General features: G+C 27.7%; 1 protein-coding gene across 7 annotated transcripts in view; it reads left to right on the top strand.

The window, feature by feature from the left end:
* The window catches only part of shi (dynamin-1 shibire), a 50,796-nt gene extending 37,524 nt beyond the window's left edge, over positions 1–13,272 (top strand). For 6 of the 7 annotated variants that reach the window (XM_075300338.1, XM_075300336.1, XM_075300339.1 and 3 more), the window contains one exon: positions 12,909–13,272. In XM_075300338.1, the coding sequence (XP_075156453.1) occupies positions 12,909–12,990 (82 nt within the window). In that variant the 3' untranslated portion in view covers positions 12,991–13,272. Of the gene's footprint in view, positions 1–1,829; positions 8,031–12,908 lie in introns of those variants that run through there. The other variant, XM_075300344.1, reaches the window with a different exon arrangement.
* The last annotated feature ends 1,880 nt before the right edge of the window (positions 13,273–15,152 follow it).

Here is a 15,152-nt window from a genome sequence, read left to right as displayed (position 1 = left end):
CTTAACATGGAATCGGGCAGCACTCAGTGATAAGAGAGAAGTTCACCAATGTGGTAACACAATGACAGAATAGTCTAAGTGAGCCTGATACATCGGGCTGCCACCTAACCTAACCATAATGAGCGTTACAACGACAACAGTCGATTGTCGTTTACCTTCTTTTCTTGAGTGTTCATCTATATCATCTTGTACAATAGAAAAATATGCACTAACTTATAATACCCTGTTCCACAGTGTGGCGCAGGGTATAAAAAATGACATACGCATTAAAGTTTACATCCACCTAATAGGTCAATCGATATTCTATAAACTCTTCGAGCAGCTAAAGAATAATTATTTTAACTGAAAAGAGATCAATATCGTGAATGTTATACTGCTTAGCCATATCATTAAAAGATTGAAGAGAGTTGATCGTCGTCTACCGTCTTTTCTTGAGTGTTCATCTATCTCAAGTTTAAATCAACCTCAAATAGTTAAAGCAATATTTCACAGACTCTTCGAGCAATTATTTTAGGTGAAAATTAGGTGGTGAATACTATACTGCTTAGCCATCTCATTAAAATATTGGCGACAGTCGATTGTCGTCTACCTATATTTCTTGGGGTCAGTTGATCGGTAAACAACGATCAACTGACGCCATTGAGTGTTCATCTATATCATCTTGTACTATCGGAAAAATGAGATACAGACTCTTCGAGCAGTTTAAGAACAATTATTTTAGGCGAAAGTGAGATCCATATGATGAATCTTACACTGTTTAGCCATCTCATTAAAAGATTGACGACAGTTGATCGGCGTCTACCTTCTTTTCTTGAGTGCTCATCTCAGCTGTTACTACCGAAAGAATCAAGTCGCTCATTGAAGTTTACATTGGTCTATAAAGTTTGGAACGATGCTTACAAACTGTTGGAATAGCTTAGGAACAATTATATTAGATGAAAGTAATACCCATACTATACTGCTCAGCAATCTCATTAAGAGATTTGCGGCAGTCAATGGCCATTTACCTTATTTATCCGCAATGAGTTTTGGATTCTGGATTACATCAGCCTCTATTAATTCTAACATTATTCTATAGAATCTTGGAGAAGCCTAAGAATTTTTTAAAAGATTTTTAACGTATCTTCTTAAGATAGAAGTAAATTTCTATACATTTCGCTTAACACAATTTCCAATATTTCTTAACAAAAAATTATATTTTATTTTAAAATCGCCTATGCCAAATCCTCATTTTACTACCAAATATCCGTTTTTTTATTAGCGAAAAATTAATAAACAATTTCTTTACATTGAGTAAACAAAAACAAATATTTAGGGAAATTTTTCTTAATTAAAAATTAAAAAAAAAAAAGAAAACATAAAAAAATATCATGATTATTATTATGCATATGTTGATGTACTACTATAACAAAATATTTACTTACTATAAAAAGTTACATAATCGTGTATTGGGCAAACTAATTAAAATAATATTTTTTTCTTTCATTGTTGCTAATGTGTTTTTGTGTAGTTTTTTAATGAAATCTCAGTATATATAATTATAAAATAAAAAATAAATATTGAAAGAAGAATATTTTAAACATACACCATCCTTCTCGTATACATTCACATTACTACTACTTACCTTTTAAACACACACAAAATAAAACAAATATCGTGTTAATTGTTGTTAAAATTTAATGTGAAAACAAATGAGTGCTAACACCAAACATATATGAGCATAATTTTAAAGGAGCAATTATGAGAGGTATGAGATGATAAAATATTTTACAAAATATTATTTTTTTTCATTATTATTTTATCTTATTTTGGGCTCTATATGTGGCCAGACGAAGCTAATTAAACAACACTTATGAACAAATTTAAATTTGATTCTTCGCATATATGATACATTAATAGAGATCAGAGATCAAGTGGCTTACCATGGAAACGTATAAGTTGGAATATGGATAAAAAAAAATTTATATATAATTTTTTTCTCTTTGTTATACAATTAATGTTTCGCTAGTGCTTTACCAAATAAATTACGTAAAATATTTAATGTAGAACAGTAACGAATTTATTTCAAAACCATTGCTCACAATTTTGTTTGCATTTTCAATGCTTTCTTATCCATTGTAATTAAAAGAACTTATGAATTTTCCCCCCAAACTATCTGAAAAAAAAAATCCCAAAAAGCTAAGGAAAAAGATATATGAACAAATGTTAATTGCTGTTAATGTAATTATTGACTATTATATATGTATGTATATCTGTATGTATTATTATGTAATATTGTGCATATAAAGCAAATTCTTATGTAAGATTGATTTCCATTGAATACTCACATGCCCCCGGCCCCTTTTTCGCTATGACACCTACTGAAAGCTAAAAAAATGATTAAAAATATTCCTTTGTATAGAGAATAATTATTCTTTTAATAATATGTTATATTAATATACATATTAAATAAGACATAAAAGTTACTCATGCTAGGCTATGTAACATGGGGAAGATGGACAAGACATATTGCGGGCGAAAGAGTAAATTAGCCACCTAAGTAATATTCCAAAGAGAGAAGTTCATCAATATGGTACCACAATGGACTGAATAGTCTATGTGAGCCTGATACATCGGGCTGCCACCTAACCTAACCTAATATTCCAAATTTAGTACTTTCCAATTTTTAATAGAAATTTTAAAAATGTTGGGCGAAAGAGTACATTACTATGCTACAGAAAATATTTAAAATTTTTCAAATTTGTTTTTATAAAAATTTTAATGATATTTTATATACCAGTTTACGGGTTCTGAATAGGACGAACACTACATATTTAGTATTCGAAAAAAAAAAACATTTGCAGAATTGTAATTAAAGGGTCTAAAGGAACTTCGAATTCTTCATTATTAAAAATCGGTTTCGAAATGCCTGAAAAATTAACTCTTGGTCAGTCTTAAAGCTTTAGAAAAAAATTAACTCCATATTGATGTCTTCTGGGCATACATTTGCTTAAGAAACGGCATTTTAAATAAAAAACATAATAAATTGCTATATTTATACTACCTTGATGATAAATTTCCTAGAATTTATACAAGAAAATTAAAAATAAATGTTTACTCAGCAAAGCCGATATTGTCCTCTTCAACATTTCACATTAAACATTTTTCATATTCGAATAATCTTGTAGCGAAGAAATATTGACAAAATTTCCTATAGCAAAAAAAATTTACAAAATTTTCTATAGCAAAAGAAAAAATCGACAAAATTTCCTAAAGCATAGCAATTTTTACAAATTTTCCTTTAGCATAGAATTTTTGAAAAATTTCCTTTAGCAAAGAAATTTTGACAATATTTTCTATAGCATAGCAATTTTGACAACATTTCCTATAGCAAAGAAATTTTGACAAAAATTCCTATAGCATTGAATTTTTACGAAATTTCCCATAGCATAGACATTTTAACAACATTTCCTATAGCAAAGAAATTTCTATGAAATTTCCTATAGCAAAAACAAAAATCGACAAAATTTCCTATAGCACAGAAATTTTGACAAAATTTCCCTAAGCAAAGAAATTTCTAAAAAAAATTATATAGCAAAGAAATTTACACAACATTTCTTAAAGCAATGAAATTTTCACAGAATTTCCTATAGCAAAAAATTCGAATTTCCAATGGCAAAGAAATTTTTGCAAAATTTCCTATAGCATAGAAATTTTGACAAAATTTCCTATAGCATAGAAATTTTGACAAAATTTCCTATAGCATAGAAATTTTGACAAAATTTCCTATAGCATAGAAATTTTGACAAAATTTCCTATAGCATAGAAATTTTGACAAAATTTCCTATAGCATAGAAATTTTGACAAAATTTCCCATAGCATAGAAATTTTGACAAAATTTCCTATAGCATAGAAATTTTGACAAGATTTTCTATAGTAAGGAAATTTTGACTAGATATTCTATAGCAAATAAATTTCAATAAAATTTCCTAATGAAAAAATCGACAAAATGGCCTGTAGCATATGCATTTTGACAAAATTTTTTATTAAAAAAAATCGACAAAATTTCCTATAGCATATAAATTTTGACAAAATTTCCCATAGCATAGAAATTTTGACAAAATTTCCCATAGCATAGAAATTTTGACAAAATTTCCTGTAGCAAGGAAATTTTGACAAAATTTTCTGTAGCAAGGAAATTTTGACAAGATATTCTATAGCAAATAAATTTTAACAAAATTTCCTAATGAATAAAAATCGAAAAAATGGCCTGTAGCATAGACATTTTGACAAAATTTTTTTATAAAAATAAAAATTCGACAAAATTTCCTATAGCATATCAATTTTGACAAAATTTCCTATAGCATAGACATTTTGAATAACAGAAATTTTGAAAAAATTTCCTTTCGCATAAAATTTTGACAAAATATCCTATAGGAAAGAAATTTCCACAAAATTTCCTATAGCAAACATATTTTGACAAAATTTCCTATAGCAAAAAATTCTTGTCGAATTTCCAATGGCAAAGATATTTTTTCAAAATTTTCTATAGCATAGAAATTTTGACAAAATTTCCTTTAGCGTAGAAATTTCGACAAAATTTCCTATAGCAAGGAACTTTTGACAAGATTTCCTATAGCAAAGAAATTTCAACAAAATTTCCAAATGAAAAAAATCGACAAAGTGTCCTTGTAGCATAGACATTTTGACAAAATTTTTTATAAAAATAAAAATTCGACAAAATTTTCTATAGCATATAAATTTTGACAAAATTTCCTATAGCAAACAAATTTTGACAAAATTTCCTATAGCAAAAAGTTCTTGTCGAATTTCCAATGGCAAAGATATTTTTTCAAAATTTTCTATAGCATAGAAATTTTGACAAAATTTCCTTTAGCGTAGAAATTTCGACAAAATTTCCTATAGCAAGGAACTTTTGACAAGATTTCCTATAGCAAAGAAATTTCAACAAAATTTCCAAATGAAAAAAAAAATCGGCAAAGTGTCCTGTAGCATAGACATTTTGACAAAATTTTTTATAAAAATAAAAAATCGACAAAATTTCCTATAGCATAGAAATTTTGACAAAATTTTCTATTGCATAGAATTTTTGCAAAATTTCCTATATCATAGAAATTTTGACAAAATTTCCTATAGCAAGGAAATTTTGACAAGATTTTCTATAGCAAGGAAATTTTGACAAGATATTCTATAGCAAATAAATTTCAAAAAAATTTCCTAATGAATAAAAATCGACAAAATGTCCTGTAGCATAGACATTTCGACAAAATTTTTTATAAAAATAAAAATTCGACAAAATTTCCTATAGCATATACATTTTGACAAAATTTCCTATAGCATATAAATTTTGACAAAATTTCCTATAGCATAGAAATTTTAGCAAAATTTCTTATAGCAAAGAAATTTACACAAAATTTCTTAAAGCAAAGAAATTTTCATAAAATTTCTTATAGCAAAAAAAATCGACAGAATTTTTTTTAGCATAGCAATTTTGACGAAATTTCCTTTAGCACAGAAATTTTGACAAAATTTCCCTTACCATAGAAATTTTGACAAAATTTTCTATAGCATAGATATTTTGACAAAATTTCTTAAAGCAAAGAAATTTTCACAAAATTTCTTATAGCAAAACAAAAATCGACAGAATTTTCTTTAGCATAGCAATTTTGACGAAATTTCCTTTAGTACAGAAATTTTGACAAAATTTCCTATAACATAGCAATTTTGACAAAATTTTCTATAGCATCGATATTTTGACGAAATTTCCTATTCGCTTAGAAATTTTGACAAAATTTCTAATAGCATAGAAATTTTGACAAAATTTCTATAGCATAGAAATTTTTGCAAAATTTCTTATAGCAAAGAAATTTACACAAAATTTCTTAAAGCAAAGAATTTTTCATAAAATTTCTTATAGCAAAAAAAATCGACAGAATTTTTTTTAACATAGCAATTTTGACGAAATTTCCTTTAGCACAGAAATTTTGACAAAATTTCCCTTACCATAGAAATTTTGACAAAATTTTCTATAGCTTAAACATTTTGACGAAATTTCTTAAAGCAAAGAAATCTTCACAAAATGTCTTATAGCAAAACAAAAATCGACAGAATTTTCTTTAGCATAGCAATTTTGACGAAATTTCCTTTATTACAGAAATTTTGACAAAATTTCCTATAACATAGCAATTTTGACAAAATTTTCTATAGCATAAACATTTTGACGAAATTTCTTAAAGCAAAGAAATCTTCACAAAATTTCTTATAGCAAAACAAAAATCGACAGAATTTTCTTTAGCATAGCAATTTTGACGAAATTTCCTTTATTACAGAAATTTTGACAAAATTTCCTATAGCATAGCAATTTTGACAAAATTTTCTATAGCATAGATATTTTGACAAAATTTCCTATTCGCTTAGAAATTTTGACAAAATTTCCTATTGCTTTGAAATTTTGACAAAATTTCCTATTGCAAAGAAATTTTTTCAAAATTTCCTATAGCATAGAAATTTTGACAAAATTTCTTTAGCATAAAAATTTTGACAAAATATCCTATAGGAAAGAAATTTCCACAAAAGTTCCTATAGCAAATAATTTTGACAAAATTTCCTAATGAAAAAAATTCGACCAAATGTCCATAGACATTTTGACAAAATTTTTTATAAAAATAAAAATTCGACAAAATCTCTTATCGCATATAAATTTCGACAAAATTTCCTATAGCATAGAAATTTTGGCAAAATTTCTTATAGCATAGATATCGTGACAAAATTTCCTATAGCATAGAAATTTTGGCAAAACTTCTTATAACATAGATAGCTTGACAAAATTTCCTATAGCAAAGAAATTTCAACAAAACTTTTGTAGTAAAAAAAAATTCGCCCAAAATTTCCTATAGCAAAGTCATTTTGAAAAAATTTCTTATAAAAATAAAATTTCGACAAAATTTCCTATATAGAAATTTTGACAAAATTTCTTATAGCATAGAAAAATTTTCCTACAATATAGAAATTTTGAATCAAATCGTATGAATGCGGCCGCTGAGAGTTATTCGTGTAGTTTTTAACCAAATGTTATTCAATTCTTTAAATTTTTGGAATTTCGAATAGAAATTTGTGATAAAAGCCAGCATTCATTTGTAGTACGATAAGAGCTCCCCTCGCCAAGAGATAGGGAAACGACTTTAAAATTCCAACGACGTTGTTATATACAATGAAGTTTCAGGAACATTGATTAAAAATCCATCATATTTTTTGTTGCTGTTATTCATATAACTTTTGCCTGCTATCCCCGCTTTATTTTTTTTTTTGTTAAAGCCTGCAACAAAATAATGTAATAATATTGGATACACAACAAAATAAAATAAAAACAAAAACCAAACAAACAATCAATGAAGTTAATTACTAACCTAGTTAAAATAAAATTGAGTTAATTCCATAGTGAATTAGCTAAACATGACAAATATATATATAATTATAATAAAACAAAACAAATATACTATATATTTGAATAAAATATACATATATATTAATAATAATTATGATAGTATGATGTTAAATAGTTTATAAACACAGACATACAGAAGATAATCCCAAATACTGAGGAACAAAAAGATCGAGAGAAAAAAAACACAAAATTCAATGATAAATTTCAAAGCAATAGCATGTTATGATGATTAGTATTATTATTATTATGATTATTCCTTTGCGAAACATGGATAGCATACATGTATTTCACATCCATGTTCTATATCTTTCCACCAAAACAAAAATAAATAAGTAAATAAAATGAAATCACTATTAACATAAATATACATACTTATATAAATATATATATACATATAACATATAAAATAAATATTATACATATGATTGCATTATATGAGATATACAAAACAAAAAAAAAAAAAAAACAAAAAACAGAAAAAATATTATAGAAAATGAAAGAAAAACGAAAAAAATAAGAACAAAGTACATAATGATGATGCATTAAATAAATAAAAACTTACTAATGTTAAATAAATGAATGAAAATCTTGTATTTCGTTTTAACTATAACTTAGGAAGAATAATAAATTGATGATTTTTTTTTTTTCAAATTCAAGCATTAATTTATTATTCTAACAAAAACGGTCGAAGAAATTCGAAGAAAATTCTAATAATTATTCTTAGGAAGAGTAATTGTAAGGTGGCCTATTAATTTTCCCTAACCATCTTCCATCTGTCTGCTAGCCAACATTTTCAGTGGCCGGACAGACAGTTGCCATTCGTTGCAGAAAAACAACCATTTCAACCAACCATACTTGGGGTTGATATTTGATTCATATTAAATTAAGTACATTCCCTGCCTTTGATGAGGATGTATGGATGTTTATTGAATGTCCCTAACAAGGATGAGAGTTAATTTTGTTATGTTTATTATTAAAATTATTTTGACGAAAAAAATCGAATTGATTTAGAATATTTCAACACTCGAAAAAACTTTATTTGGATCTAAAGATTCGGACCTTCCCTTAAGGATTTTTGCATTGATTCTGAGCCAAATATAGAGTTTCTTTATAATAAACATATTTTTATGGATCTAAATCTAGGATAAAAAAATTAAAATTGGAATACAGATCTCATTTATGAAATTTTTATTCTCTTCTTGCGATATTAATAAAACAAATTCATGTAGAATCAAATGCCAGTTTAAAAATCCACATTATAACAGATATTTGAAAGTAAAAGAAAAGAAATCGGTAAACCCAAAATAGTCAATAAGCCTTAGCCTATATACACTTAAAGAAAAGTTTACTTGGATCCAAAAATTTTGACTTTCCTTTAAGGATTTTGGTATTGATTCCGAACCAGAGATGCGGGTTCTTTAAAATAAGGAAAATTTGTTGCTACCTATCTGGCTTTAAATCTAAAATCTATAAAATAAAAATTAGGATACAGATCTCATTTATAGAAGATTCATTCTATTTTTCTGGTATATTAATAAAGCTATTCACGTACAAGCAAATTAAAAAAATAAAAATAAAAATACAAATTAACAGGTTGGCTGATAAGTCCCCGGTCTAACAAAGAAAAACACATTTTTTATCAAAATTCGTTTTTATTATTCAACATAGTTCCCTTCAAGAGCGATACAACGATTATAACGACCTTCCAATTTTTTGATACCATTTTGGTAGTACTCCTTCGGTTTTGCCTCAAAATAGGCCTCAGTTTCGGCGATCACCTCTTCATTGCAGCCAAATTTTTTCCCTGCGAGCATCCTTTTGAGGTCTGAGAACAAGAAAAAGTCGCTGGGGCCAGATCTGGAGAATACGGTGGGTGGGGAAGCAATTCGAAGCCCAATTCATGAATTTTTGCCATCGTTCTCAATGACTTGTGGCACGGCGCGTTGTCTTGGTGGAACAACACTTTTTTTTTCTTCATATGGGGCCGTTTTGCCGGCCCCAAACGACCTTCAAACGCTCCAATAACGCCATATAATAGTCACTGTTGATGGTTTTTCCCTTCTCAAGATAATCGATAAAAAATTATTCAGTGCGCATCCCAAAAAACAGAGACCAATACTTGCCAGTGGACTTTTGAGTCTTTCCACGCTTCGGAGACGGTTCCACTCAGCCGACTGTGGATTGGACTCAGGAGTGTAGTGATGGAGCCATGTTTCATCCATTGTCACATACAGAGATGGTCTGTATCAAACTTTTTTAGGTTTGCGACAGTCTCAAAGTTGTAAACGTCGTAAACGTCACATACGCGTCGTAAATGTAGAAAAAGTAACAAAAGTCGCAAACTGAAAATATTTTGGTCGCGTCAGCTAGGCAACGAATTCGATGATATCCAAGACGATGGTATGTGTGAAGAAGTGCCTTTGCACGAGTACAGGGTAGCTTTAAGTTCAGTCTCCTGTCCAATATAACCCCAAGGTATTTTGCACACTCACCAACGGGAATTTCGATACCACCTAAGAAAATAGGCTTGACCATGGGAAAGCTTTCACAAATTTCTGCAGAAACTCACAGCGAATGCTGTCAAACTAAATTAAAAAATGTTCAGGATTTCTTCTATTCAAAATTTGATTTTCTACAGTAGGTTTACGACTTTTGCGACATACGTATTATACCGTCGCAAATGTATGTCGCAAAAGTCACAGTTTGTGACAGGCCAACCCTGGTCACATATCGACGGAAAAACTCGGGTACGAGTTAAAAGCTGCAAACACCGCTCAGAATCATCAACACGTTGTTGTTTTTGGTCAAATGTGAGCTCGCGCGGCACCCATTTTGCACAGAGCTTTCGCATATCCAAATATTGATGAATGATATGATCAACACGTTCCTTTGATATCTTTAAGGCCTCTGCTACCTTGATCAACTTCATTTTACGGTCATTCAAAATCATTTTGTGGATTCTCTTGATGTTTTCGTCGGTAACCACCTCTTTCGGGCGTCCACTCTCCTCCGTGCTCATTTCACCACGCTTGAATTTTGCATACCAATCAATTATTGTTGATTTCCCTGGGGCAGAGTCCGGAAACTCATCAAGCCAAGTTTTTTCTTCCACCGTATTTTTTCCCTTCAGAAAACAGTATTTTATCAAAAAACGAAATTCCTTTTTTCCATTTTTTTCACAATAACAAAAGTTGCTTCACAAAAGACGCTCTATCTCACAAACTAATTGACTTACAGACGTCAAATTTTGACACGAATCATTTGTAGGTTGGTACTATATAAAAGTAATATGCATTTAATACTAGCGACGCCATATATGTGTCAGACCGGGGACTTATCAGCCAACCTGTTATAACGGATACTTCAAAGTAAAATATGTTTTCTTAATTCCAAAAAAAAAAAAAAAAAAAACTTTAAACCAAATATGCTAACTCCTGCAAACAAGTCTTACCCTATATTTGAATTGTTTTTATCTTAAAATTTTAAATGTTAGCGATTTCTTTAAATCAAAAATGTGTTTCTTTTCTTTAAGGAATATTTGCCTTAGTTCAAAGATATAGGACTTTAACGATTTCTTTAAATCAAAAATGTGTTTCTTTACTTTAAGGAATAGTTCAAAGACATACGACTTTAACGGAGGGAGGCAAATTTCCAAAATGCGTCTCCTAAATTTAATGAAAAAAAGTTTCGAAGCAAATTAATTAAAATTTAATTATTTAAAAAAAAATTGTCGTTAATACTATGTAAATTTCGCATCCTAAAATTTAGGTTGCGTAATCTTTAATATCAAGTAAATATTTTTTTTCGGTATCAGGCTAACATGAATATAATAAGCAACGAAGCCAGCCAGATCTATACTAAAGGCTGTGGAAAGATCCATTCACCCGAATCGAAACATGTACAGTCCAGGCGTGTATAGATTTGTATCTGGCGTTTTCTTTTCAATGACTCAATTATTATTCATGTAATCTAAATCTGTCCATAAACGCTCGATTAATAATGGTAAAATTAGATATTTTTTTCAGTGTATGAAGCGTTTTTATCTTAAATCCAAAGATTCAATATCTCATATAATTTAAACATGATTTTTTTTTAATAAAAAATTTTTTGTTTGCCTTATTTCAAAGACATACGACTAGCGGAGAGTCGAAAAATGTGCAACGTTTCGTGTCCTACATTTAATGGAACTTTTTTTTTTGTGAAATTAGATACACGGAAACAATTATTATTTGCGTTTAATCACAAAGTTTATTGATCCAATTAATTTTTTTAATTGAAGTATTGTCCATCACAGAAAAATTAATTGATACATTTTTTTGTGATTGATTATAGTTTTAAATAATTAAGAGATAAGTTGATTCAATTAAATTCTTAATCGAAAATTGTTCAAAATTTAATTACAATTTTAATTTAAATAAAATTTGTTGTGATATTTTTACCATGCGTTACTCCGTGCGTTGATTATAGGGTTGCTTTATTTGATATTTGAGGCACTCAAACTCTTCAATCCAAGGACGGATTAAAGCATGCACAGAAAAAAATTCACGAAAATTTGTCCACTTAAAGGTGGGTATTAAGTTCAAGTTTAGCCGCTAAAATCGCCATTTTTTCACGATTACTTTTTTTTATTATTATCCACTTTAAGGAATACAAACTTTGTGAAAATTTGCTTTATACCTTTTTCTTACTGATTTAGTTTTCACTTTAGGGAATTTGGCAGCTAAACTCGAACTTAATACTCACCTTAAAGTCTTAATTCAGGTTTTAAAAAATATTCATTTAAAATTTTAATTGATTCAACAAATGTTTTGACTGAAACAAAAATTAATAGTTTTTAATTGACTTTCAATTAATTTTTATCATCATTTCTGTGATTGAGCATATTTCAATTAAAAATTAATTGGATCAATTAATTTCGTGATTGAAGACAAAAAATATGTTTTTTTGGTGTGTGGTATGTAATTTCACCCATGAGTGACATCAGGCAACGACTAAAAATGTTCACTCAAAATAAAACCGGATCCTAAAAAAGGAATTGGAAAATTGTTGTAAATAAATATGGCAACATCTAAAGCATGTCATGGCATCATTAAAAAAGATTAAAAAATTGCAGCTTAATTTTTTCTGTAAAAAAATATATTCTTCTCAAGAATTGCTTTATTTCATCTTTTTATGTTTTTGTTTCATGTCTAAACTCTTCCACCTATTTCCTTTTTTCCCTTCTAATTAATGGTTATGGTTTTGCACTTAACTTAAAACACTTTTATAGCTTGTTCTGAATTTTAGGTGAGTGGTGTTGGTATTATATTTGCCATTGTATTATAATGGTTATAACAAAAAAACATTTACATTTATGCATGTTTTCTATTGTATGATTGCTTTTGAAAATGCTAACTAAATATTTTTCTCACTTTCTTATTTTGTATTTTTTTCTAAATAAAAAAACAAATTCAAAACAAAATAGTCGACCAGTACCCAATGCACCACCGAAACTACCTGATCGACCTTCATATTATGGCAACACCACAAATGGACGCCCATTTTAGGAAGCTGTTAATTGGTCCAAAGCCTAATGTTCTATCTAGCTGAAGAGATTGGCTTTCACCGAAAGTATATACATATTATAAATAATATAGGAAAGTAAATATAAATTTAAATATAACAAGCAGCCCCCTATCCCCCCATAAAGAAGAATTACGCTTGCAAGGCGCTTTAATGCAACAAATAGATCATAATTTATATAAAAAACTAATTTGAATTAAATTTCTACAATAATTATAAATAAAAATATTTATATATAAATATTATACAGATAAAGAAACAAATAATTAGTCTAAGGCTTTTTTGTAAACAAATGCTAACTTTACACGCACCACACAAACACACAAAATAAAAATTTTTATAGAAAAACTAAAATGAATTTTTTCCAAAATCATAAAATAACTCAGAATGTAAAGATAAAATCTTTTTAATATTTTATATAGATATTTTAAATAAACTATTTTGTTCGTTTTTTAACGTTCGTATTTGTACATAATTATGAAGATGAGATATCTATAAATAAAATAAAATAAAAACACAATGAAATAAATGATTGCAGCAATATGATTTTTTAGGCGCTTCATAAATGGTTAAGTTGGTAGAATTCTACCAAAAATGGTAGATTTTTACTGTTTGGTAGGTATGTAGAATTCTTGACATTTTGGTAGATATTGGAAAACATTCCTCTCCAATTAAGAGATACTTCAATTTTCTACCGAAATAAAATTGCAAAAATGTTCTATAGAAATGAAATATTTTAAAAATTTTCTATAGAAATAAAATTTTTACAAAATTTTCTCTATAGAAATGAAATTTTGCAAAAATTTTCTATAGAAATAAAATTTTTTAAAAATTTTCTATAGAAATAAATTTTTTACAAAATTTTCTCTATAGAAATAAAATTTTGCAAAAATTTTCTAGAGAAATAAAATTTTGACAAAATTTTCTATAGAAATAAAGTTTGAGAAAATGTTCTCTAGAAATAAAACAAAAATTTTCTATAGAAATGAAATTTTGCAAAAATTTTCTATAGAAATAAAATTTTGCAAAAATGTTCTATAGAAATGAAATTTTGCAAAAATTTTCTATAGAAATGAAATTTTGCAAAAATTTTCTATAGAAATAAAATTTTGTAAAAATTTTCTATAAAAATGAAAATTTGACAAAATTTTCTATAGAAATAAAATTTTGCAAAAATTTTCTATAAAAATGAAATTTTGCATAAATTTTCTATAGAAATGAAATATTGACAACATTTTCTATAGAAATAAAGTTTGAGAAAATGTTCTCTGTTAGAAATAAAACAAAAATTTTCTATAGAAATGCAAAAATTTTCTATAGAAATGAAATTTTGCAAAAATTTTCTATAGAAATAAAATTTTCTATAAAAATGACATTTTGCAAAAATTTTCTATAGAAATACAATTTTGCAAAAATTTTCTATAAAAATAAAATTTTGCAAAAATTTTCAATAGAAATAAAATTTTGACAAAATATTCGATAGAAATATAATTTTTTAATTTTCTATAAATTCAATATAAAACATTTCTTTCGAATAAAAAAAGAACATTTTTTTTATACTAACCACAAAATTGTGATCAACAACTTCAAAATTAAAATTTTTCTTTACATTTTGGTACATTTTTTGGCACGAGTGGCAAACCGTGTATGTAATAGGGGAACTTACTTAGGCTTAATCTTCGATGGCTTGGCGTAATGATGACCAGGGATAAAAAATCAAAATCGTACCAAAAAGAAACCAAGAGTATACTGTTTCGGATCCAACTTTCATTTAGCGTCAGCTTCGAATCGGTGGACAGGTAAGAATTTTTCGATGAATCCAACGGGCATGGTGCCTTGACTTAAGCGGAGCATTGAGGACCAGTGATTTAAAATCAAAATTTTACAAAAAACAACTTGAAAGTATACTGTTTTGTATCTAATTGTGCCAACATTTGATGGTAACTATCTTCATTTTTCAACATCCGTTTCCTTCGTACTAATTCGGTGCTAGTTTATTCCAGCAACGTATACCAAAAATAATCAGATGGTCCATATAAATCTTTTTTTTCACAAAAAAAAAATATTTTGTCTTCAATCACGAAAGTAATTGATCCAATTTATTTTTAATTAAAATTTCTTCAATCACCAACGCCAATTAAAATAT

Source organism: Haematobia irritans, chromosome 3 (assembly GCF_050003625.1).
Source record: "Haematobia irritans isolate KBUSLIRL chromosome 3, ASM5000362v1, whole genome shotgun sequence".
In the NCBI taxonomy this organism is placed as follows: domain Eukaryota; kingdom Metazoa; phylum Arthropoda; class Insecta; order Diptera; family Muscidae; genus Haematobia; species Haematobia irritans.
The sequence above is the reverse complement of the archived record's forward strand: the minus strand, read 5'-3'. Positions and strand labels throughout refer to the sequence as shown.